This window comes from Polyodon spathula, chromosome 3 (genome assembly GCF_017654505.1).
Source record: "Polyodon spathula isolate WHYD16114869_AA chromosome 3, ASM1765450v1, whole genome shotgun sequence".
Lineage (NCBI taxonomy): Eukaryota > Metazoa > Chordata > Actinopteri > Acipenseriformes > Polyodontidae > Polyodon > Polyodon spathula.
This window is the reverse complement of record NC_054536.1, coordinates 18,974,124-18,995,955: the sequence shown is the minus strand read 5'-3', so window position 1 is coordinate 18,995,955 and position 21,832 is coordinate 18,974,124. Positions and strand designations below refer to the sequence as shown.

The following is a 21,832-nucleotide window of genomic DNA, read 5'->3' as shown; positions in this document are numbered from 1 at the left end:
CTACAGTGGGGGTGGGGCGGGGGGGGGGGGGGGGGGGGGGGGGGGGGGGGGGGGGGGGGGGGGGGGGGGGGGGAGTGGGGGGGGGGGGCTTTTAGGTTGATCAAATGCAATAAAAGGTTGATTACAATTTGTGTAACGTGTATAATGTTAAAAAAAAAAAAGCATGAGCTTCTACTTGTGTACTGAGTGCAGCTGCTCGTTTGGGTTAATCAGCTAAGGGTTGTTTGTTTATAAAGATCCTTTACTATATGTCAGTATGATAAGCTTGCAATTGGTGTTCTAATAACTTTCTGCTTTTCATACATGGCGTTTGAAAGATATGACTGACTCGATGCACGATTATAACATTGTAGAGCATTATGAGACCGTTGGCACTGTATAAAAAGACTATTACTGAATGAAACAGCTAAAGATGACCATTAACACTGTAGCTTCAAAAATTGCTGCCGACAATAGTATGATCCACATAACTAAATTCTGATTTATTGTTTTTTTTACAATGTATTCGTGTAGAGGAGCTACTAACATTTAAACTAGTATTCTGTTTATGCTCTGTGCCATTATTAAATAAGTAAAGCGCTGATCAGCTGCCGTATCAAGTTAAAAGTTAGGCCTAGATGTTTTTTCAGCTGTGCAACATGAGAAGCTTATATATATATATATATAAAAACACACAATCAAGGAAGAGATTTCAGACTCTAGCCAAAACATACATTGTAAAAATGACCTTCACAATACTCACCATATAAAACAACAATATGTCTACCAGTTTAATCAATATTATGAAACTATGAGGACATCAACATGCTGAATACATAACCCAGCACTGACTTCTTTCTCTCTGTTCTCTCTGTTTTATAAAAATAAGAATGATGTAAGAATGCATCTGGTAACCGCTGCCTCTACATTTCTGCAAGCTTTTCTGTTTACGTGACATGACAAACTTCTGTATTCCTGTAAATGAGATTCGTGTAAAGTAACCGTTTTTTCATAACTCAAAGCGCATCTGGGCCTTGCCCGGATGATAACACCCTTGTTTTACATGAGTTTTTGCTTAAAAAGCTGTTTTGAGCTTATGTACAAACCACAATCAAACCAGTTAAAACTTGTTCCAAACCACAAACGTCTGCTAAAAGGGACGTACTATACTTTTGGCACCTCATCACGGAACGCCTACTAACAAACCTCCTGTGAAGGGGGGGCAGCTGTGCACTGGTGGAGGTAGGGGAGTTTCACTCCCAGTGGGCAGGTGTTTGTTCACTATATTAATGCGTTAATAAGGTATTTTGTTGCTCGAAGATGTCTTGACCAGACGAGGGTGCTGGTAGGTGGGGCTGGCCAGCTAGTTGTTTTCCTCTCCATAGCAGGTGATACCTCCTGAGCATCCAGAAGGGCACGTATAGACTAGAATAGGGAAAAGGAAATTGAATGTCAAGAAATGTAAAGTGTTACACCCCAGTCCCAAGAATGTAGAATTCAAATACCACATGGGTGGTATGGAACTGGAACAGGGTCACCAAGAGAAATGCCTTGGTGTTGTAATAGACTCATCATTGCTGTGAGCAACCACACAGTGTGGAAAACAAATCAAAAAGACAAACTCAGTGCTTGAGTATATAGCCAAAAGTTTAGAATATAAATCTAAGGATTAGATTGTATAACACACTGGTGAGACTATGCCTAGAATACCTTTGGCCCAGGAGAAAGTCCAATGAAGAGTAGTTGTATTGGTCTTGCTAGTCTGTAACATGAATACATCTGGGAGTGGGAATGTTGCCCAGCATGTGATAGCTAGTGGCAGGTGACCTTTTGAGGACTGATAAAGAGAATAAACAGTACAGAACAGAACCTGTGACTGCCTTCCTTCCACCTGGTAAAAAGGTTAGAGGTGTATTTCACTGCGTTTATTAGTCTGTCTGATCTGTCTGCTAGTGTGTATGTCACTGTGTCTGTCTGTCTGCTAGTGTGTATGTCACTGTGTCTGTCTGATCTGTCTGCTAGCGTGTATGTCACTTTGTTTTCTTACTTTTTTTATGTCTGTACTTACACCTGATGTCAGGAGCTGATCTTCAGTCCTAGTTGCCTGTCATAGATACATGTGATCTAAGCTAGATCAGTCACAGTGTCTTCATACAAGAGCGAGCCAGCGCCATCTAGTGATTTTGCTTGCAATACACTGCTGTGCACTAGATGGCACTGGCGCTTACTAATATAAAAACTCTTTAGCTAGCGTGCATTACATGTGTCTATGACAGGCATCTAGAACTGAAAAGCAGCTCCTGAACTACTTGTCAAAACGTAACATAAAATAAGAAAATGTCATTTGAATCTAAGTATAAGATCTGTCTGTGCTCATGCCGTAGGGGGTTTGCACTGACGTCACCCATTAGATCAATATCGTACCTAATACCCTGGGATCAGCTAGCCTGTTTATCTGACATATATACATCAATTTACATCTGTTTATTCTCATGGATGGAGCCTCAAAGGAGCAAAGCCATCCCAGTCACACAAATCAGTTTACATGCAGAGCGGAAAATCAATAACGTTAAAACAATTCTCATAGTGTGCTGGTCAGTGTTTACGACGTGGTTCTCGTTCTCTTCACTGTTTTGCCTGGTCTGTCAGGATTGACGTCACTTCTTACAGCTGCTGCAGAGTCTGGTAGATCAACCAGGCCTGGCGCTGTCAGAACAGTGCGTTTTGATCTGAGGGTGGTGTTTTTGTGTGAGTCTGTGTTTATATTTTGCTGTTTTTTCCATATGAGGTTGTGAGCAACTAAGATTGACTGAGAAGTATTTTTTATTTCCCAGTGAAGGCACTAGCCCAGCATTTCCGAAACGTTCTCAGACCAGGATCCCTTCTGAAACGACCCCCCTCATATACCCCTTTCTCAATATGTTATAGAAATACAGCCATATGTAGGTTTTTAATATGAAGAGAACTGTATTATTCAATTAGGTTAGACTTTCACAACATAATTCACTACAAAATATGCACTGCAATGACCCGAGCAGGCATAGATAGAGATCAATATATCCAAAGAGCTTGAGTTTCCTTCTTTTGCATTGATAGATGAATACAGAGATCCAAAAATATTGTTGTTCATAATTTTTAGTATTTTTTTTTTTTTTTTTTTTTGGCTTGACTTGTCGGGTGTATTTTTTTTTTTTGCGCTTTGAGCTGGGCTTAATCTGTGAAAGGTGCTATAGAAATCAGATTATTGTTGTTGAAAAGCCACAAGTGCTGTTAATTGTTGCAAAATTATTCAGTGTTTAGTTTGTATGTGTTTAATTTAGCTGGTTAGTCAGACATCATGTCAATCTGTTTTAAAGGAGCAATGTCATCTGTTGCCAGTAGAAGGGCAGTGCAGCACACAATTCCCTTGTCTCTGCTGGGTTCAGACTCAACAGCACAGCAGTGAGACTGAGCTGACAACGGGTTCTTACAAACAAGGTAAGATAGGTGGGACTCTGAAAAAAGTTTACCAGGTAAATCTGCAGTTTTTCTATGCATTTACCATAGTTGGCCATTGTTTATTTATTTATTTATTTATTGCTTACCATACTGCTCTGTTCTTTACAATGCCCTGTGCTTTGTTACACTTTGCTATGCCTTTACTGTTGGAGTGATTTGTAAGTTAAGGACCACAGCAACTCACTGCCTGCCTCATAACTTACACTGCCTCAGCAAAAGGTTACAGTTTCACATCAGCTAGAAACACAAGCCTTGACACTGGGCCAGCACAGCACAAAGGGCATTACTGGGTTGCAGACCTTTTAATGCCAGTAATGATTATTTTATTAAGTCCATAATCTCAGATAATTCCCAATGCAAAGTGCAGTCTTGCTATTATGGTCTGTTTTAAGGAATATATTTTTAAGAACTGTTTTATGAAGAGAGTTTATAACCGTCTTCTTAAATGAAACAGCGCTTTGAAAAATGAAAATACACTAATAAACCTTCTCTAAAACGTTTGAGAATGTTTTCTGACTTGCGAGATTGAATTAATCAAATTATTTTTAACAAAGCAGTCTTCTGAAGTGTCAATGAAGATATAAACTGTTTAATTTCAGGTTTATTACTATTTTTGATACATCTTGGGTTGAGCTGGGAAAAATGGTTTCTGGAAAATGTTGTTATGCCTCTGAGACGAGTGCGTCTAATCTCATGTTCAGGGTTAGAGGAAGCACTCTGAGAGCGCTGTGCTTCCTTTGCTGACATTAGTGCCTTGCTCAGTTTTGCTGGTCGTTGTGGTGAGCAAGGTAATGATCCTTACAGAGAGAGGCTTCATATTTTTTTTAGCTCATGTTTTCAGCAGGCACTTGTTCGCTAACAGATGGTTGTTTTTGCTGTCTGAAGTAAAGAGCTTTTAGTTGCATGGGTCAGAGCTCCAAAAACTGGAATCTCAGTGTAAATACAGAGCAAGAGCAGAGAAGCTGTTGCCACTGTAGAAAGGCTGCCGAAAAAGTGGTAAAGTCATTGTAGCTGACAAAATAGTCCCATAAACGTTCCACACCATGCGCATCCATTCATTACATAGGTTCGTTACATATTCTCAAATGTGCAGTTTTGAAAGAAGCACATGCTGTAGCAATCATGTATTTTCATTCTATATCATGAGGTGCTACACCAGCTTAAAGAAAATTCCCATGCCTTACACTTGGGAAGTCGGTTACTGCTTCACTTCGTAGGTCACCCCAGCAGTGTCCTGCTAAAATACAGTGGTAAACTTCTAAAAGAAAACAGCAAAAATACTGTGCTAAACTTTTATAAGAGTAATACAGTTTGTAGTGTCTGGTGTTCAGTTAAAATTCTCTTAAACTGCACACATTATAAAGTGCACTACCGATTTAGAGGCTGCAGATTATTTGTATTCTACTGCAGTAGTGTTATTGCTTAATCGGGCACCGCATGTTTGTGATGGCTACCCTAACACGTACTGTTTGGCACTTTTTCAACTGTATGTATGGCCCCCTGAAACCCTCCTTGCCCTGGGGTACTGTGGTTGATCTCTGCAGTACAGGCCAGGGCTGTGTTCAATAAGCAGAGAGCTTTTTTGTGGCGCTATGAGGCTGACATTAGGTCTTGAGAATCTTGTAATATAGCAGTGTTCACGCTAGGCCGCACCATTGTGCCAATGCCCCCTTGAAATTAAAAAAAAAATTCCCACTGAATTTCTCGTAACGCGTGAATAATTACACTATGTAACACAATTTTTGTTCCTGGGTAGTAAGTGTTATTTCTTAATTGCTTATGCCTCAAAAGTATAGAAAATGGCTTTTATTCCCCACAAACTTTACTTTTGTGACCAGGACAGTGATATTTCAAAATATCGCTATTTCCAATGGGAAAACGGGCAAATGTGTGTCTTTATATACATGTGGATCAAATACACTAAAGATAAGACAGAAGACAAAGTATTTAATTTATCAAGTAAAACTTTAACCACATCCCAGATTCAGAGGGTAATTATGAGCATGGGATTAATGTTAATAGTACAAGCACGTGGACTCCTCCAGATGGAAGAGACAAGTGGTTAGATGTGTATATTGAAGTAGTTAAACAAGAAATTATAGTAGGACTGGAGAAAAAATGTAAACTTAATTTAACCAGTATTGAAGAACAAGCTATGACTGACTTGTTAAATGTTGATGATGTAAATATAAGACCAGCAGAGAAAGGTTCGGGAATAGTGTTAATGAACACAGATGACTATATGTGTAGAATGTGAATTAAATAATCATATAACATTTCCAAACGCTGGGCAGCTGGCTCTTTGATATATATATATATATATATATATATCCCATCCCATCCCCAGACGTAGTAGCCACGGGGCACAGCCCTGTGTGCAAAACAAACTGACATTCCGCAGTTCCGCAAAGAGTTTTGTCGCTTTAAGAAAGCGTGTTAAATCGTGTTACTAATATCTATCCGAGCAGCAGCACAGTTTCTCCTCCCCCTTCCTCAGAAGCAAGTTTGGCTAGCTGCTTCCCTCCTGCCCTGGTGAAAACCTCACATAGCGAGCAGCGGAGGTAAGTCAAGGAGCATGTTTTGCACTTTCTTCGAGTTAGTTCTTTTGGTAGATGTATGGGTATGGGTGCAGTTTTTTGGGAGGTGCTTGGACTTTAGACAGAGAGAGACGTGTTTTACATTCAAGTCGGGTTCAGCACTAGTCACGAATACTTGTATTGATCTTTCTATCTCGCTCTCTCGCTAGTGAACTATAAACGAGAGAGCTCAGACAAGTCCAAAGGTCCCTTTCTATCTTCTATCATCGCTCTACATGATAAACACATTATATTACGCAGTAAGCGCACCCGTTTGCAATGAGTTTATTGCTGCTTAGAGCTGCTGTCCCGGTAGCTGGTTTTAAAGTTACCATTAGACATCGAGCTTATTCTCTGTCTCCCTGCTGCAGGCATTTCTCTGGGTTTTCTGCGGGTCACCGGAACAGTTTCATTCAACGGAAGATGTCTGAGAACGGAGTGTTATTCCAGTCTCGGGGAAAGGTGCTGACGGTGGACACCATGAACCCCGCCGTGAAGAAAGTGGAATACGCGGTCCGGGGTCCCATCGTCACCCGAGCCGTGGAGCTCGAGAAGGAACTGAAACAGGTACTCCTGTCTCTGCCTGTCTGTCACTCAGCCTTGTGTCTTGTGCCTTGTGTCCGTCGCTGCGCTCATGTGCTCTCTAACTACGAGAGCTCCAGCAGCGGTGCGGATTGCTCGGAGCGCCCTATGCGTTATGACATGCAGCACGAATACATTTACAGACTTTTTTTTGTGTATTATTATTTTACTATGTTTTTTTTTTTTTATTATTACTATGAGAAACATGTTTAGCAGACACTGAATGATATAAACAGGCAAAGCCAGTTCTGTCGATTTAAATATTTAGTCATGTGTCTGTGTCCTCTGCAGAAAATGAATGCAAAAAAAAAAAATCACATACTGAGTGATCATGGTCATTTTACTTTTATTTTTAGTATTTCGAGATTAAGCGCTGCTGAATGTTTTCTAGCTATAGTTATTGTTATAGTGTGCCATGAATACTTCTTTGGGTTTTACTGCCACAGTTCAAATTGCATGGAAACGCCTAAGAACATAATGACATTTCTAAACGAGAGGAGGATGTTCAGCCCTTCAGTGCACTCCTGGTTCCCAGTACTGTTGTAGATCTCATTTTCTCAAGCTGAGTCTTTAAAGGATCCCAATGATTCATCCACAAAAAGGGAAACAAAACTGAACCAGGTAACTACAGACCAGTAAGCCTGACTTCTATTATATGCAAACTTATGGAAAGTATAATAAGATCCAAAATGGAAAATTACCTATATGGCAATAGGGTCCTGGGAGACAGTCAACATGGTTTTAGGAAAGGGAGATTGAGTCTAACTAACTTGCTTGATTTTTTTGAGGATGCAACATTGATAATGGATAATTGCAAAGCATATGACATAGTTTATTTAGATTTCCAGAAAGCTTTTGACAAAGTCCCGCACAAAAGATTAATTCTCAAACTGAACGCAGTAGGGATTCAAGGAAACACATGTACATGGATTAGGGGGTGGTTAACATGTAGAAAACAGAAAGTACTGATTAGAGGAAAAACCTCAGAATGGAGTGTGGTAACCAGTGGTGTACCACATGGATCAGTATTAGGTCCTCTGCTGTTCCTAATCTACATTAATGATTTAGATTCTGGTATAGTAAGCAAACTTGTTAAATTTGCAGATGACACAAAAATAGGAGGAGTGGCAAACACTGTTGCAGCAGCAAAGGTCATTCAAAATGATCTAGACAAGATTCAGAACTGGGCAGACACATGGCAAATGACATTTAATAGAGAAAAGTGTAAGGTACTGCACGCAGGAAATAAAAATTTACATTATAAATATCATATGGGAGATACTGAAATTGGAGAAGAAATCTATGAAAAAGACCTAGGAGTTTTTGTTGACTCAGAAATGTCTTCATCTAGACAATGTGGGGAAGCTATAAAAAAAGGCTAACGATGCTCGGATACATTCTGAAAAGTGTTGAATTTAAATCAAGGGAAGTAATGTTAAAACTGTACAATGCACTAGTAAGACAGCATCTTGAATATTATGTTCAGTTCTGGTCACCTCGCTATAAAAAAGATATTGCTGCTCTAGAAAGAGTGCAAAGAAGAGCGACCAGAATTATTCCGGGCTTAAAAGGCATGTTCATATGCAGACAGGCTAAAAGAATTGAATCTGTTTAGTCTTGAACAAAGAAGACTACGTGGCGACCTAATTCAAGCATTCAAAATTCTAAAAGGTATTGACAGTGTTGACCCAAGGGACTTTTTCGACCTGAAAAAAGAAACAAGGACCAGGGGTCACAAATGGAGATTAGACAAAGGGGCATTCAGAACAGAAAATAGGAGGCACTTTATTACACAGAGAATCGTGAGGGTCTGGAATCAACTCTCCAGTAATGTTGTTGAAGCTGACACCCTGGGATCCTTCAAGAAGCTGCTTGATGAGATTCTGGGATCAATAAGCTACTAACAACCAAACGAGCAAGATGGGCCGAATGGCTTCCTCTCGTTTGTAAACTTTCTTATGTTCTTATGACTCTTCAATCACAGACAACCAGCTTGTAGCTGTGTGACGTCACAACAGCGGCTTCGCCCCGAGTTCAGAGCTCCCCGCGTCGAATGGCAGGCTGTAAAACAAAGTAAACAGAAATTAAATCGGGCTCAAAGAAGAAAGGGTTCATCATGTTTGGTATAAACAGAAAACATGTTCTTCACGGGTAATGCAAATATTCAGCTCTTCTGCCAAGACATAAACGGTACAGACTGTCCTTTGTCTGCCTACACTCTTTGATTACATTGCCCAATCAGAACCATTGTTAGTCCTCTCTGTGGATGCTCATGGTGTGACGGATTGTGATAAATCAGTTGTTCAGGGCTTTTTCCTTGGGCGTTGGTATTGATAAGATTGGTAAGGAAGGGTTACAGTGATCTTTGATCAGAGTGAGGAATGCTGGAGACAGACAGTCTGTCACCTTGGCGACTGGAACTATTTTGTCAGCTACAACCACTTTGACTTTAAGACAAAAACATCTGAGGAAGAGCTTTCCAACACTGATTTTAAGTACACACACCTCAGACACACCTCAGACATTAGCAGAGGTTTATTTCACTGAGAAAAACCAGAGGAAATGCTTAGTAAATCTGACCCTGTAGTTTAAAAACAAAAAACAGAACGGTCTGCATTTCCACAGGTTTTAAGTAAAGTCTTTTAAAAGCAGTCTGGTTTCCATGTTTTCAGCCAGAGCCATGAATTCTGTAGAGGGAACGCCTGTAGAAGAGCTCTAAGTGGAAAGGAAGAGGGCAGCACAGTGAACATTGTGACATGTGCAGTGTGTGATGTACCAACAGCATGGTGGAGTTATCTTATTAGCACACCCTGTGAAACCGTTTACACAATGTGAATACGACCTGGGCAGAGGGAGGTACTGTCCGTTACACAGTGTGACTACGACCGGGGCAGAGGGAGGTACTGTCCGTTACACAGTGTGAATACGACCGGGGCAGAGGGAGGTACTGTCCGTTACACAGTGTGAACACGACCGGGGCAGAGGGAGGTACTGTCCGTTACACAGTGTGAACACGACCGGGGCAGAGGGAGGTACTGTCCGTTACACAGTGTGAACACGACCGGGGCAGAGGGAGGTACTGTCCGTTACACAGTGTGAACACGACCGGGGCAGAGGGAGGTACTGTCCGTTACACAGTGTGAACACGACCGGGGCAGAGGGAGGTACTGTCCGTTACACAGTGTGAACACGACCGGGGCAGAGGGAGGTACTGTCCGTTACACAGTGTGAACACGACCGGGGCAGAGGGAGGTACTGTCCGTTACACAGTGTGAACACGACCGGGGCAGAGGGAGGTACTGTCCGTTACACAGTGTGAACACGACCGGGGCAGAGGGAGGTACTGTCCGTTACACAGTGTGAACACGACCGGGGCAGAGGGAGGTACTGTCCGTTACACAGTGTGAACACGACCGGGGCAGAGGGAGGTACTGTCCGTTACACAGTGTGAACACGACCGGGGCAGAGGGAGGTACTGTCCGTTACACAGTGTGAACACGACCGGGGCAGAGGGAGGTACTGTCCGTTACACAGTGTGAACACGACCGGGGCAGAGGGAGGTACTGTCCGTTACACAGTGTGAACACGACCGGGGCAGAGGGAGGTACTGTCCGTTACACAGTGTGAATACGACCGGGGCAGAGGGAGCAGCTTGGTGCATAGAGCAAAGTGCAGACTGAAATCTTATTAATTCCATTATAAAAGATTACAATTGTTGAAGTATAGCGAAGTGAATAAAGCACAGTGAAAGCATTGTAAAGCACAGACAGGTATGGAAAGGCATATCAAAAAAAAAAAAAAACAAACATGATTAACTAACCCTTATAAAGTGTTCCCACAGTAAAAGCACAGAAAAGTGTAATAAAGCACAGTGAAAGCATGGTAAGGTACAAGTATGCATTGTAAAGCACCAGAAAGATATGGTAAAACATATTTAAAATGTTTGGCAAACCACGGTAAACTATGACAAACGCATAATAGAACCACAGGAAAAGCATTTGCAAATTTATGGTGCACATTTTAGCTTTATAAGGGCTGGCAGTCATATTGCCATTTCACATACTGTCATATGATACCCACGTGATGTTTGTTAGGTTGTGTTTGCGTGCTGAACCTGTGCTGAGTGTTGTGTTCGGTGGTGTTGTGTTGCAAAGAGCTCTTTTGTTGGCCTGCATTGTTTAGGAGTTCATGTGTTTTCCTGTGTACAGCTGTTTCCACTCTTCGCACGTCCTATTCTAAAGACACAGAGCACAGCCTGCATCCAGACAGTCACAGTGGCATCGGCAGTTCTGCAGGACAGTGAACCACAGACCCCTGCAGGGACTGTTGAGATTCAGATCACAGTCCCAGAGTCTCGTTCGTTTGGTACAGTGTCTCTAGTGTGCTGGGTCTGAGGTGGGGGTATGTGTGTGGCTCTCGTGAACACAACTGTCCTCTGGTATAGCCGGTTCATTTCTCCCTAGTTTTCTTTAAGTAGGTTTCAGGTTTCAAAAAGAGGCTTTTAATATTTACATAAGCTTCACACTCTCACCCTTTCTCTTGTACAGTATAAGTTAATATCTTCAGTGGACACTGTCTCTCATATTAGTTGATATGTCCAGGTGACCCTGTCTCTTATGTCTGTTAATATGTTCAGTTGCCACTGTCTCTTATATCAGTTAATATGTCTAGCGGACTGTCTCTTGTGGAAAAAGGGTGTTTTCTTTAGGTGAGCAGGAGGACTGCGAAGCAAAGCTGACAAAAGAGACAACCCTGAATAGCACATGTTCACTGTACATATTAACTTGTATAAGAGACAGGGTCAGCTGGACATATTAACTGATATAAGAGACAGGGTCAACTGGACATATTGGTAGTCTGCTGTGGATGAGACAAGGGGCTGGAATATTCTGAAATCTGGTGTTTGAGTTGAGTGATTGGGATGGAGGGAGGCAGTGTGTTCTAGAGGTTAGAGTTGAGGGACTGGGTGAGAGGGAGACAGTGTGGTCTAGTGGTTAGAGCTGAGGGATTGGTAGGGTATCTCTGCAAACCTGCACCTACAGACTCATTGATCAAGTTGAGAATAAGATTTACTAATTTACATTGTTACAATTTGTGAAACCTAAAATACATGAATGCAGTTTAAGAATCAATCCCACATGATTTAGAAATCCACAAGTTAAAGAGTTTATTTACTTTCCTCTCTGTGTAGGGTACAAAGTTAACAGATAAGATAACTGGAGCTGTTAAGCAGGTGTATATTGATTCAGGAGAACTAAAATAAATGCAAGTTAATTATGTAAGTGTGGCTTATCTACATGGAGTCAGCTGTTCCTTAACTAGTGTGTCAAATGTTCTTCTGTTCTTATGAATGGGTGTCATTGGGATCCTTTAACTTGACAAAGTATTGAGATCAATCAGCTACTAGGAACCAGATGAACACTGATGGGCTGAATGGCCTCCTCTCACTTGTAAATTGTTGTATGTGTAGCTATTGTCTGATCTTCTCTCTCTCTCTCTCTCTCTGTCTCTCTCTCTCAGGGTGTGAAGAAGCCGTTCACTGAGGTCATCAAGGCCAACATCGGAGACGCCCACGCCATGGGCCAGCGGCCAATCACCTTCCTACGACAGGTAAGTTAGGGGTCAGGATGAGCACAGTGATTATAGCTGACAACCATCATTTCAACAGTCGGACCTCTTTTACTCTTTCATTAGTTACATAAGTCTAAACTGCGCACTTTTGAAAGAAACACGCGTTACAGCATACATTTTCACTTTAAAACGTGGTATTAGCCTAGGCTAAAGAAAGTTATCAGTTTCCATGCCTTACACTTCATAGGTCATTTTACCTCTGTGACCTTGGGGGTCAAAACATGTTATTGGCTGAAAACATGTCAATCATTAGGGGAAGCAGTTGGTTGGTCAATGACAGAACAGACGCCAATGAAGGTCGGGGACAGTTTCTCCCTCCAGGTGAAATTACCAGGCAAGTGCAACTCCATGTTTGAGACTTGTGTAGTGAATGCATGGGCTTGGTGTGGAGAATGTGTGGGATTGTTAGCTACAGTCACTTTAAAAGGATAAACGTAAGTTCCTGGAATAAATCTTGCTTTGTCCACTTGAACAAAACAACTTAAACACCCAGTTTTGTTAGTTTTAGGGAAACAAAATGCAGCTTTGTACTAAAGCTCTGGTGTAACAAGGAAACTATTGTGCCATCTTGTACCAACAGAATAAATTGTTTTTCTGATTAGTTCTGTCCTGATTTACACCCGTCTGCTTCGCTGTGTTAGTCTGCCCCTTAATGGTGGTTATTGTTTGTAGTGTTTTTTTGTTACATTGATTGGTTTTACAGACCTTGATTAGCACTAATCTTAGACTACATGATGATACATTGGCCCAGGTTAGCCCAAGATTAGTGTTAATTGAGGCCTCTGCAACCAGCTGCTATTATACTTTTTTTAAGTAATGCAGATTATAGTTTATAAGTTAAGGCCTCTCTCTCTCTCTCTCTCTCTCCCCCCTCTCTGTCTCTTGTCTCAGGTGATTGCTCTGTATAGTGTAGTGTGTCAGTGCGTTAGGATGTCTGTGCATTGTATTGACCCCTCTTTCTCCCTCTCTCTCGTCTCAGGTGATTGCTCTGTGCACCTACCCGGACCTCTTGAATGATAACAAGTTCCCGGAGGATGCAAAGGAGCGAGCGCGCAGGATCCTGCAGGCCTGTGGAGGGGGCAGCATCGGTGAGCACAGCTTCCTTGCATCCCTCTCCCTTCTCTGGGCAGCACTCTATAATCGAGCCCCCTGCTCTACCCCACCCCACTGTTCTCTAAATGCACAGTATGCACCATGAGGTATCTAAAAGGAGTTGACAGATAACCTTAACCAATGCTTTAAGTGTAGCAGAAACCAGGACCAGAGGACACAGCTGGAAATAAACTAGAGATAGACATAGGACAGGATATACAATAAGGACAGGAAAACACACCTGAAAATTAAGTAGAACCAAGGGAAGGAGACACAAAGAGAGTGGGGAGGGTATGGAATGGGTTACATAGTCACGTTGTTGATGCTGAATCACTGGGACCTAAGTTGATAAAGTTTGAAAATCAGTAAATTCCCAGGAACTGACTCTCAATAATACACTGTGGTTTTTCTTATTTCACACCCTGTGTTTCTCTGCGTGTGTGCAGGGGCGTACAGTGCCAGTCAGGGTATCGAGTGTGTTCGTCAGGACGTGGCGCAATACATCGAGAGGAGAGACGGAGGAATCCCTTCCGACCCAAACAACATTTACCTGTCCACTGGAGCCAGCGACGCCATCGTGGTAAAACATACCTCCCTCCCTCTCTCCCTCCCTCTCTGTCTGTCTCTCTATTACCTGCCTTATTGTGTCTGTCTCTCTGTCTCTGAGCCTGTGTCTCTTTCTCTCCATGTCAAATATACATTTATCTTTGCCATGTCAATTTTTATTGTACTGTTCTGTCAAATTGTTTTTTTGTACAAACATCTCAAATGCCAGTTAAGCTGTGCTTGTCTCAGACAACCACACTAAAATGTGGTTTGTGGTTAACCTCAGTTAGACTGAGGTTACAGAGTAGAGGAACCACAGTGTTGCACACACGTGACTCAGAACTAACACATTTTGCTGTTCTGGAATCTTTTTTTTAAATTTATCTGCGATCGTCTGTCTGTTGGTTTTCAAAAAAAAATAAAAAATACAGTGAATACAGTGGAAAGTGCATAATACATGATAGTAACATAGTATGTGAAATAATAGCAGTATATATGGGTATATACGGAGTGGAAACACTTGCTTTAGAGTTTTGCATTTCTCTAGCAAATACGATTGTGATGAAACTTACTCCAGACTTTTTTTTAATCCAAGCTGTCTGTCTTATTGTCAGATGTACATTTTGTATCCTGTGTGAACTTGGCAGATTACATTTGTGTCAAAGAACTGTAGTGGTTAAGATAAATGTTCTTCTTTTTCTCCCATCCTCTCTCCCCTTCTGTCTCTCCCCTCTCAGACTCTTCTGAAGCTGCTGGTGTCGGGTGAGGGGAGGTCTCGCACAGGGGTACTGATCCCCATCCCTCAGTACCCCCTGTACTCGGCAGCCCTGTCGGAGCTGGGTGCTGTGCAGGTCAATTACTACCTGGACGAGGAGAACTGCTGGGCCCTGGATGTGCAGGAGCTGCGGAGAGCGCTGACTGCAGCCAGGCAGCACTGCCAGCCCAAAGTACTATGCATCATCAACCCGGGCAACCCCACCGGTACGATATTCATCGGCCTAACTGAACACACACACAGCAGGGCTGTGTTCACCAGCCTGTACCACCCTGCTAACTGAACACACACAGCAGGGCCGTGTTCACCAGCCTGTACCACCCTGCTAACTGAACACACACAGCAGGGCCGTGTTCACCACCTGTACCACCCTGCTAACTGAACACACACAGCAGGGCCGTGTTCACCAGCCTGTACCACCTTGCTAACTGAACACACACAGCAGGGCCGTGTTCACTAACCTGTACCACCCTGCTAACTGAACACACACAGCAAGGTCGTGTTCACCAGCCTGTACCACCCTGCTAACTGAACACACACAGCAGGGCTGTGTTCACCAGCCTGTACCACCCTATTAACTGAACACACAGCAGGGCTGTGTTCACCAGCCTGTACCATCCTGCTAACTGAAAAGAAAAGAAAATATCATTGATGCTGAAAAGAGTCTAATACAGTAATTAACTCTGGGGGGTTCGTTTTAAATTTGTTTTGCTAATTCTGTAACATTATCAACGTGATGCAAACTTATTACATAGCTTTACGAATATGAATATTTCTAAGCACTTTGGGTGAGAAAGAGAAGGCACCATTCTACCTTTAGACAACACTCTTGTAGCATAAGAGACAGTTGAACAATATTACAAAGTGAACAAGTTTCATTATTACTGAGGAGCACGCCACAACAATGACATTATCACTGTTGTAACAGAACTTTTGAAAGTTATTTATTTACAGTATTTACCCTGAGACGTGTTTTCTCAGTAAGTGTGGTTCAGAACAGTGTCATTAATAAGTGATCGTGTCATCTTCTCAGCCGTGGTTTACTTGTTCCTTTACTGAGTAACAACAGAACAGCTGACCTCCATAGAAAACAGTGGGAGAGCAGGGACCTGCTGTTGTATAAATAAAAAAGAAAACAAAAAACATAGTGCTGTTATCCACGTCCAGTCCTACTAAATCTATAGGATAGAGGGGTTGCACTACATTTACATTGATTTCATCCCTGCTGTGTTCTCTTGTGTGATAGGTCAGGTCCAGAGCAAGAAGTGCATTGAAGATGTGATCCGATTCGCTGCCGAAGAGAAGCTCTTTCTGATGGCGGACGAGGTGAGTCGACTCCCACATACCAGGTTCAACCCAGCCCCACCACACGGACCAGCAGAGGCCAGTGTGCCATCGTAGGACTGAGCAATGAAGACAGGTTGAAGAGACCGATTCTGTTTAGCTTGAAACAAAGATGAATTAGTTGGGACGATTTGAAGTCTTTAAAAATCTTAATAGGAGCTGGCAAAGTTAACCTTAACCAATACTTGATAAGTGCAGCAGAGAAACCAGGACCAGAGGACACAGCTAGAAATTAATAGAGGAGGAGGCGGCACAGAGAGAGACACTTTACATAGAGAGGGGTGAGGCAGTGGAATGAGCCACATGGTTAATGCTGAAAGTATTGTATACATTTCTTATTTTCCTTTCATTGAGTTCTCCACTTCCGTCCTGCAGCTCCCCCAGTGACTCTCCTGTCTAAAGTGCTGATGGTGCCTGTTGTATTTTCAGGATCAGTGAACCTGTTCTGTGTTGAAACTCAAAGTAAACAGCAGTAGATGATATGCTGGCTTTTCATGATCATTAACCCTGTAGCATGTAGCCTCTTTGTCACTAACCTGTGTTAATGATCATCGGAGAAGAGGCAGACTGTCCTCTGTTTGTGTACAACACAAGATTAGTGTATGAGAGAGAGAGAGAGAGAGAGAGAGAGAGAGAGAGAGAGATAGGAGGAGGTGGTTGGGGAGAGAAGGAAGAGGAGGTAGAGAAGGGGGAGGGAGGAGCGAGGAGGGAGGAAGGGAGGGAGGGAGGGAAGGGAGGAGTTGGTATACACTTGGAAGAATAGTGCAGGTGTTGAGTTAGTTATAATAAATTAAGAAATTGAACTCAGCAGTGCTTCACCTCTTCAGGCCAGGTTTGTTTTATGTACCATTTGTGCTGTGCTTGTTTGTGTGTGTTTTTGTAAGCAGTCCCGTCTCTCACAGGTCTACCAGGATAACATCTACGCACAGGGCTGCCAGTTCCACTCCTTCAAGAAAGTTTTGTATGAGATGGGGCCTGAGTACTGGCACACTGTGGAGCTCGCCTCCTTCCACTCCACATCCAAATGCTACATGGGAGAGTGAGTGTCAGTCAGCCCTGCACAGCCCAGGGTTCCGTTCAAGCACAGTGCAGCCCACAGCTGACAGCTCACATTACATTGAGCTGGTGTCCAGCAGTCAGTTCATTTAGGCAGTGCCATTCATCCCTTGATGACTGGGTAAAATCGAGGCAGAAGTATGTCACTTCTTTTTTTTTTTTAAATTTAGTATTCGCCAATTATTTTATTATTTTCTTCCAATTTGGCAATTATTTTTATGCACAGCTCACCGCTACCACCCCCGCGCTGACTCACGAGTGGCGAAGACGAACACACGCTGTCCTCCGAAACATGTGCCGTCAGTTGACCATTTTTTTCACACTGCATTCTCACTGTGCAGCCGCCTCAGAGCTACACCGTCGGAGGACAATGCAGCTTACAGGCAAGCCCGCAGGTGCCCGGTGAGCCGAGGACACCCTGGCCAACCTTCTTTTTTTTTTTGGATAATTTTATAAACTGGAAAATATTTAGATAAAATTCACTTGGCTTGTCTAACATTTAAATCCTAATCTAATGGCACCCTTACTTGAGTGTGTCCTCTGAGCCAGTGTGAATGCAGTCGATGCCTTAACTGTGAGGGTTCCTGACCCTTGGTCTTGCCCCCCCTGCAGGTGTGGGTTCCGGGGCGGGTACATGGAGGTGATCAATCTCGACCCCCAGGTCAAGCAGCAGCTCGTCAAGCTGGTGTCGGTGCGGCTGTGTCCCCCTGTCCCGGGACAGGTCCTGTTGGACGTCATCGCCAACCCCCCCAGAGAGGGGGAGCCCTCGTACGAGCAGTTTATCAAGGTGAGACAGTGGAAGAACAGCTTAATCACAGCTAGTACTAAGAACAGCTCAGAAACCAGGATCAGAGGACACAGGGAAAAGGGAGATTTAGAACAGAGGCCAGGAGACCAAGTTAACCCTGACCAATACTGTAAGCGCAGCTCAGAAACCAGGACCAGAGGACGCAGGAAAAAGGGAGATTTTGAACAGAGGCCAGGAGACCAAGTTCACCCTGACCAATACTGTAAGTGCAGCTCAGAAACCAGGACCAGAGAACACAGTTGGAAATGAAGCTGAGACTTAGGACAGAGGAAGGAGACCCGTCTTTACACTGTTTGCAGTGAGGAGATGGAATGGGTTACCTAGCCATGTTGTTGATTGGGATCCTTTAAGCAATACTACCAAAGGTGCATAACTATATACAGTATATATATATTTACTCATATACATGTGTAAAATAATATACCTGTATATGATGTATCTAAATGGTAGTGTGTTGTAACATTACTGTTCCCTTTAGCTTCCTATGATATATTGGTAAATGAGAGTGCAGATTCACTGTGGTAAATTTAGGGTTAGCGTTGAAGTCGGTGAATGTTTATGGCTTGTGAATATTTGTGATACTGCAGTAACTAGTCTCCCCTCACCCTTTCCCCAGGAGAAGACTGCAGTTCTGAATAACCTGGCAGAGAAGGCCCGGCTCACAGAGGAGATATTCAATACTGTTCCAGGGATCAAGTGCAACCCGGTGCAGGGAGCCATGTACTCCTTCCCCAGGATTGAGATCCCAGACAAGGCTGTGAAGGAGGCCCAGGTAGAGCAGCAGCCTGTCCTTCTCCGAACACCTCGACACTCTGGACAGCAGTCAGGGACAGGGAGCATTGACTAACAATGCCAAGGATGGAAACAGGACTCCCTTTACATAGCAGATTGATCCATTCCTGCTTTACTAGGAGTTTAAAAAGCCTTTGTCTTATTTCCATCCCTGAATGTTAAAGGATTTAGGCAAAGGTTTTTTGTGAAAAAATGGGTTAAACATCAACTTTATGTGCTTAACACATCACCAATACAAACATTTAAATGTTTGTTTAATAAAAATGTAATTCATTTTGGACTTCTGAGTAGTGTGGATCATTAAGAAAAATCACAATGTGCGACCAAGTTTTAGCTCTACAGTCCTGAACCTTAAAGAAATAATGTTTGTTTGACCATTCCCAGCTAGTTTGCAGTACAGTAGAACATGGTTTTACTATGAGTTTAATAAGACATGTGTTACCTATACACTGTGGCTCAGGAGTCTTGTCTCTATCCCTGTCTGTACTAACCCTCCACTGCCGTGTCTCTGCTCCCCAGGCGAAGGGTCAGTCTCCAGACATGTTCTACTGCATGAAGCTTCTGGAGGAGATGGGGATCTGCGTCGTACCGGGCAGTGGCTTCGGACAGAGAGAGGGGACACACCACTTCAGGTACCTGCTCGGGGGTGGGGGCAGGGGACTTTCCGAACCTGCCATCAGTGTTCCTAGTCGCTGATTGAGCTCGGTACTTTGTCAAGTCGGGTCTTAAAGCATCCCAGTAACAGTGCAAATATTAAGAACATAATAACAGAAGCAGAAGAAAATGTACTTCAGAGAGGAGGCTGAGCAGAGCAATGTGTAATAAAGCACAGTGAAAGCATGGTAAAGAATAAGTAAGCACTGCAGCACAGAGAGGTATGGTAAAACTCTGATAAATGCCTAGTATAACCATGTGGAAAAGCATGGGGAACTCCTTATTTACTTTGGTAAACATTTCTAAGGGTGTGCCTAACTAACCCTGCCCTCCTCCTCTCCCGATCCCAGGATGACTATTCTCCCGCCAACAGAGAAGCTCAGGATCCTTCTGAACAAGCTGAAGGAGTTCCACGAGAGGTTCACCCGCGAGTATTCCTAAACAGACCCCGAGAACCAAGCACAGCAATCCCACCCAGAGTATCTGAACGGAGACCCTTTCCATGAGGGAACCCAGAGAAAAAATCCAGCCATCTTCTGTCACAGGAAAAAATCCAATGCACAAAAGCCACAGTGTAAATATTTGCCAGCAGATTCCAGGCTACAGCCTCCCAGGGCAGTGTGGTCTGTGGACTGGAGATGGGGATTCTGGGTGCAGATCCCACACCAGCCGTCGTCAAAGTCAGATGTACTCCAGGGTGTTACTGCTTTTAATGGTCATTTTAAATTTTACATTTATGTTGTGCATTTTGCAATAGAAAACAGAACTAATATCTGTAGAAAACAAAAATATATCAAGAAATCTGGGAAAGTAACATTTATTGAGAGAGAAATGCAGATTGTCTTAACCTGTGTAGTTTTCTAATAGTTATAAACACTACTGCTAGGGCGTTGACTTTTTAAAAGTGTAAAACAATTGTTGTATTAAAAAGAATATCTTCATCAGTTTATTTCATTTTGAAGGCGGTCTAAACAAAAACTTCAAATTTGTAGAGATTAAAAGTAAAAACGTGGGGTTTACTGTGTTTTTACTGAATATTCTTTCAAAAATCAAACAAACACTCTTTGATTTGGAATTATCTGGAATTTAATTTGCGCACATTAGTTAAAATAAAAATAACAACCTGTGTATCTTAGTACCTCCGTGCCTGGAAGCGACCCTGTGTTGTAGCTCCTTCCTTACTTATTAATATAGTACCTCACTACAGAAGCCATCTCTCTAGGTGCCTTGTCATGAAGTGATTTTGTTGTAATACCTCAGGTTGTTATTAGACTATGCTCTGCTCACCACTGCGCCTTAGCCCCACAGCTTCAAAGTGTTTTTATAGGGTGAAAGGGAAGCAGAGAGGTATGGTAAATCCTATTTAAAAATAAGGCAAACTATGGTAAAGAATGGGAAAAGTAACTGCAAAATGATGTGCAAATTTTTATAAAGGATGAAAAGCCAAGAGAATGACTGTGAAGATGCTGGTCTAGTGTCTTTTTTTTGCCTGACCAGGCTGCGCTGCAAAGTATATTGAAGCATCCTTCCCCTGTGGTTCCCACAAGCTTTGACTGGATTGCAGAGCATTACCTCTGTTCTCTGCTTGCGGTGCTCAGACACTAAAGTGCCTTATTGTGTAACCGGGATCGGAGTTGCTATAGTAACGTGAGCTCTGTATTCACGTGTTTGCTCTCAGTGTCAACGGTGCACACACTGGGGTCCCCGAGAAATTCTGGAAGCTTCTCTTCTGTACAATGTCTTGTGTTTTTAAAGTACAGTAAAATGTTCTTTTAGTGCTGTGGGGATAATGTCCACATTACCCATTTACTTTCACTGCGGTTCATCCCTATTCAAAATTGGTTTTAAGAAGCCCCACCCCAAAAAGACAAGTTTGAGAACTTCTGCTTTACTGAGAGAGATGCTCTGCCAGTCTCAGACAAGCTAAACCCCTGTCTTTCATCACATCTCACTGGATATCAATGCCAGGTAGCTGGCTACTACTGGTACAGTACAGCCTGCAGCTGTAGCATTCAGGTCTCCTTAAATTGCACAATTAATGAAATATTATGAAATCATGCATAATTTACTGTAAATGTAGGTGTTATCTGAAATGTTTAATTACGTTTTAAATAAAGACTTTTAGAATCACTGTTTTGCTTCTTTTTTTAAAGGGGGAGAGAAGCTGTGTTCTGTTAGTTAGGCCTAATTGCTCTGTGCTTCCTCGACACGCATCTTGTGTTGGATTTCTATAGACACTTGGAAGAGCTCGACAAGTCAGCCCATTCCATTGAATGGCATTATGAGCAAATGAGAGCCATGACCATGCCACATTGTAACTGGTCCCTTGGTATAAAGTGATGCATTATTTTAAAAGAGGACAAAATACATAGTTAGTGCTATTATCTGTATGTTTAGAACTTGTGCAGTGCCTTTGATCCCGTGCAGTGCTTTTGATCCTGTGCAGTGCCTTTGATCCTGTGCAGTGCTTTTGATCCTGTGCAGTGCCTTTGATCCTGT

The 21,832-nt window shown here is 42.7% G+C and overlaps 1 protein-coding gene across 3 annotated transcripts; it reads left to right on the top strand.

Annotated features, from left to right (window-relative positions):
* Nucleotides 1-5,929: 5,929 nt before the first annotated feature.
* LOC121312806 (alanine aminotransferase 2-like) lies at nt 5,930-21,454 on the top strand. Of its 3 annotated transcripts, none has more exons than XM_041244589.1 (12): nt 5,930-6,038; nt 6,425-6,620; nt 12,156-12,245; nt 13,246-13,354; nt 13,805-13,938; nt 14,642-14,885; nt 15,926-16,005; nt 16,926-17,062; nt 17,692-17,866; nt 18,504-18,659; nt 19,199-19,311; nt 19,684-21,454. In XM_041244589.1, exons 2-12 carry the CDS (start codon nt 6,477-6,479, stop codon nt 19,772-19,774), a joined length of 1,473 nt encoding a protein of 490 aa, XP_041100523.1. In that variant the 5' UTR covers nt 5,930-6,038; nt 6,425-6,476; the 3' UTR covers nt 19,775-21,454. The 3 variants fall into 3 exon arrangements, with proteins under 3 accessions (XP_041100523.1, XP_041100524.1, XP_041100522.1); XM_041244590.1 differs by lacking the exon at nt 5,930-6,038 and adding an exon at nt 6,176-6,313; XM_041244588.1 differs by lacking the exon at nt 5,930-6,038 and having other exon boundaries at nt 6,320-6,620.
* Nucleotides 21,455-21,832: the final 378 nt, after the last annotated feature.

Bases quoted from the DNA above. Each gene is read 5' to 3' on its own strand.
- LOC121312806 (XM_041244588.1), top strand. From the start codon at position 6,333: ATGAGTTTATTGCTGCTTAGAGCTGCTGTCCCGGTAGCTGGTTTTAAA. The intron at 13,355-13,804 runs GTGAGCACAGCT...GCGTGTGTGCAG, and splicing joins CTGTGGAGGGGGCAGCATCG to GGGCGTACAGTGCCAGTCAG. The intron at 17,063-17,691 runs GTGAGTGTCAGT...CCCCCCCTGCAG, and splicing joins TCCAAATGCTACATGGGAGA to GTGTGGGTTCCGGGGCGGGT.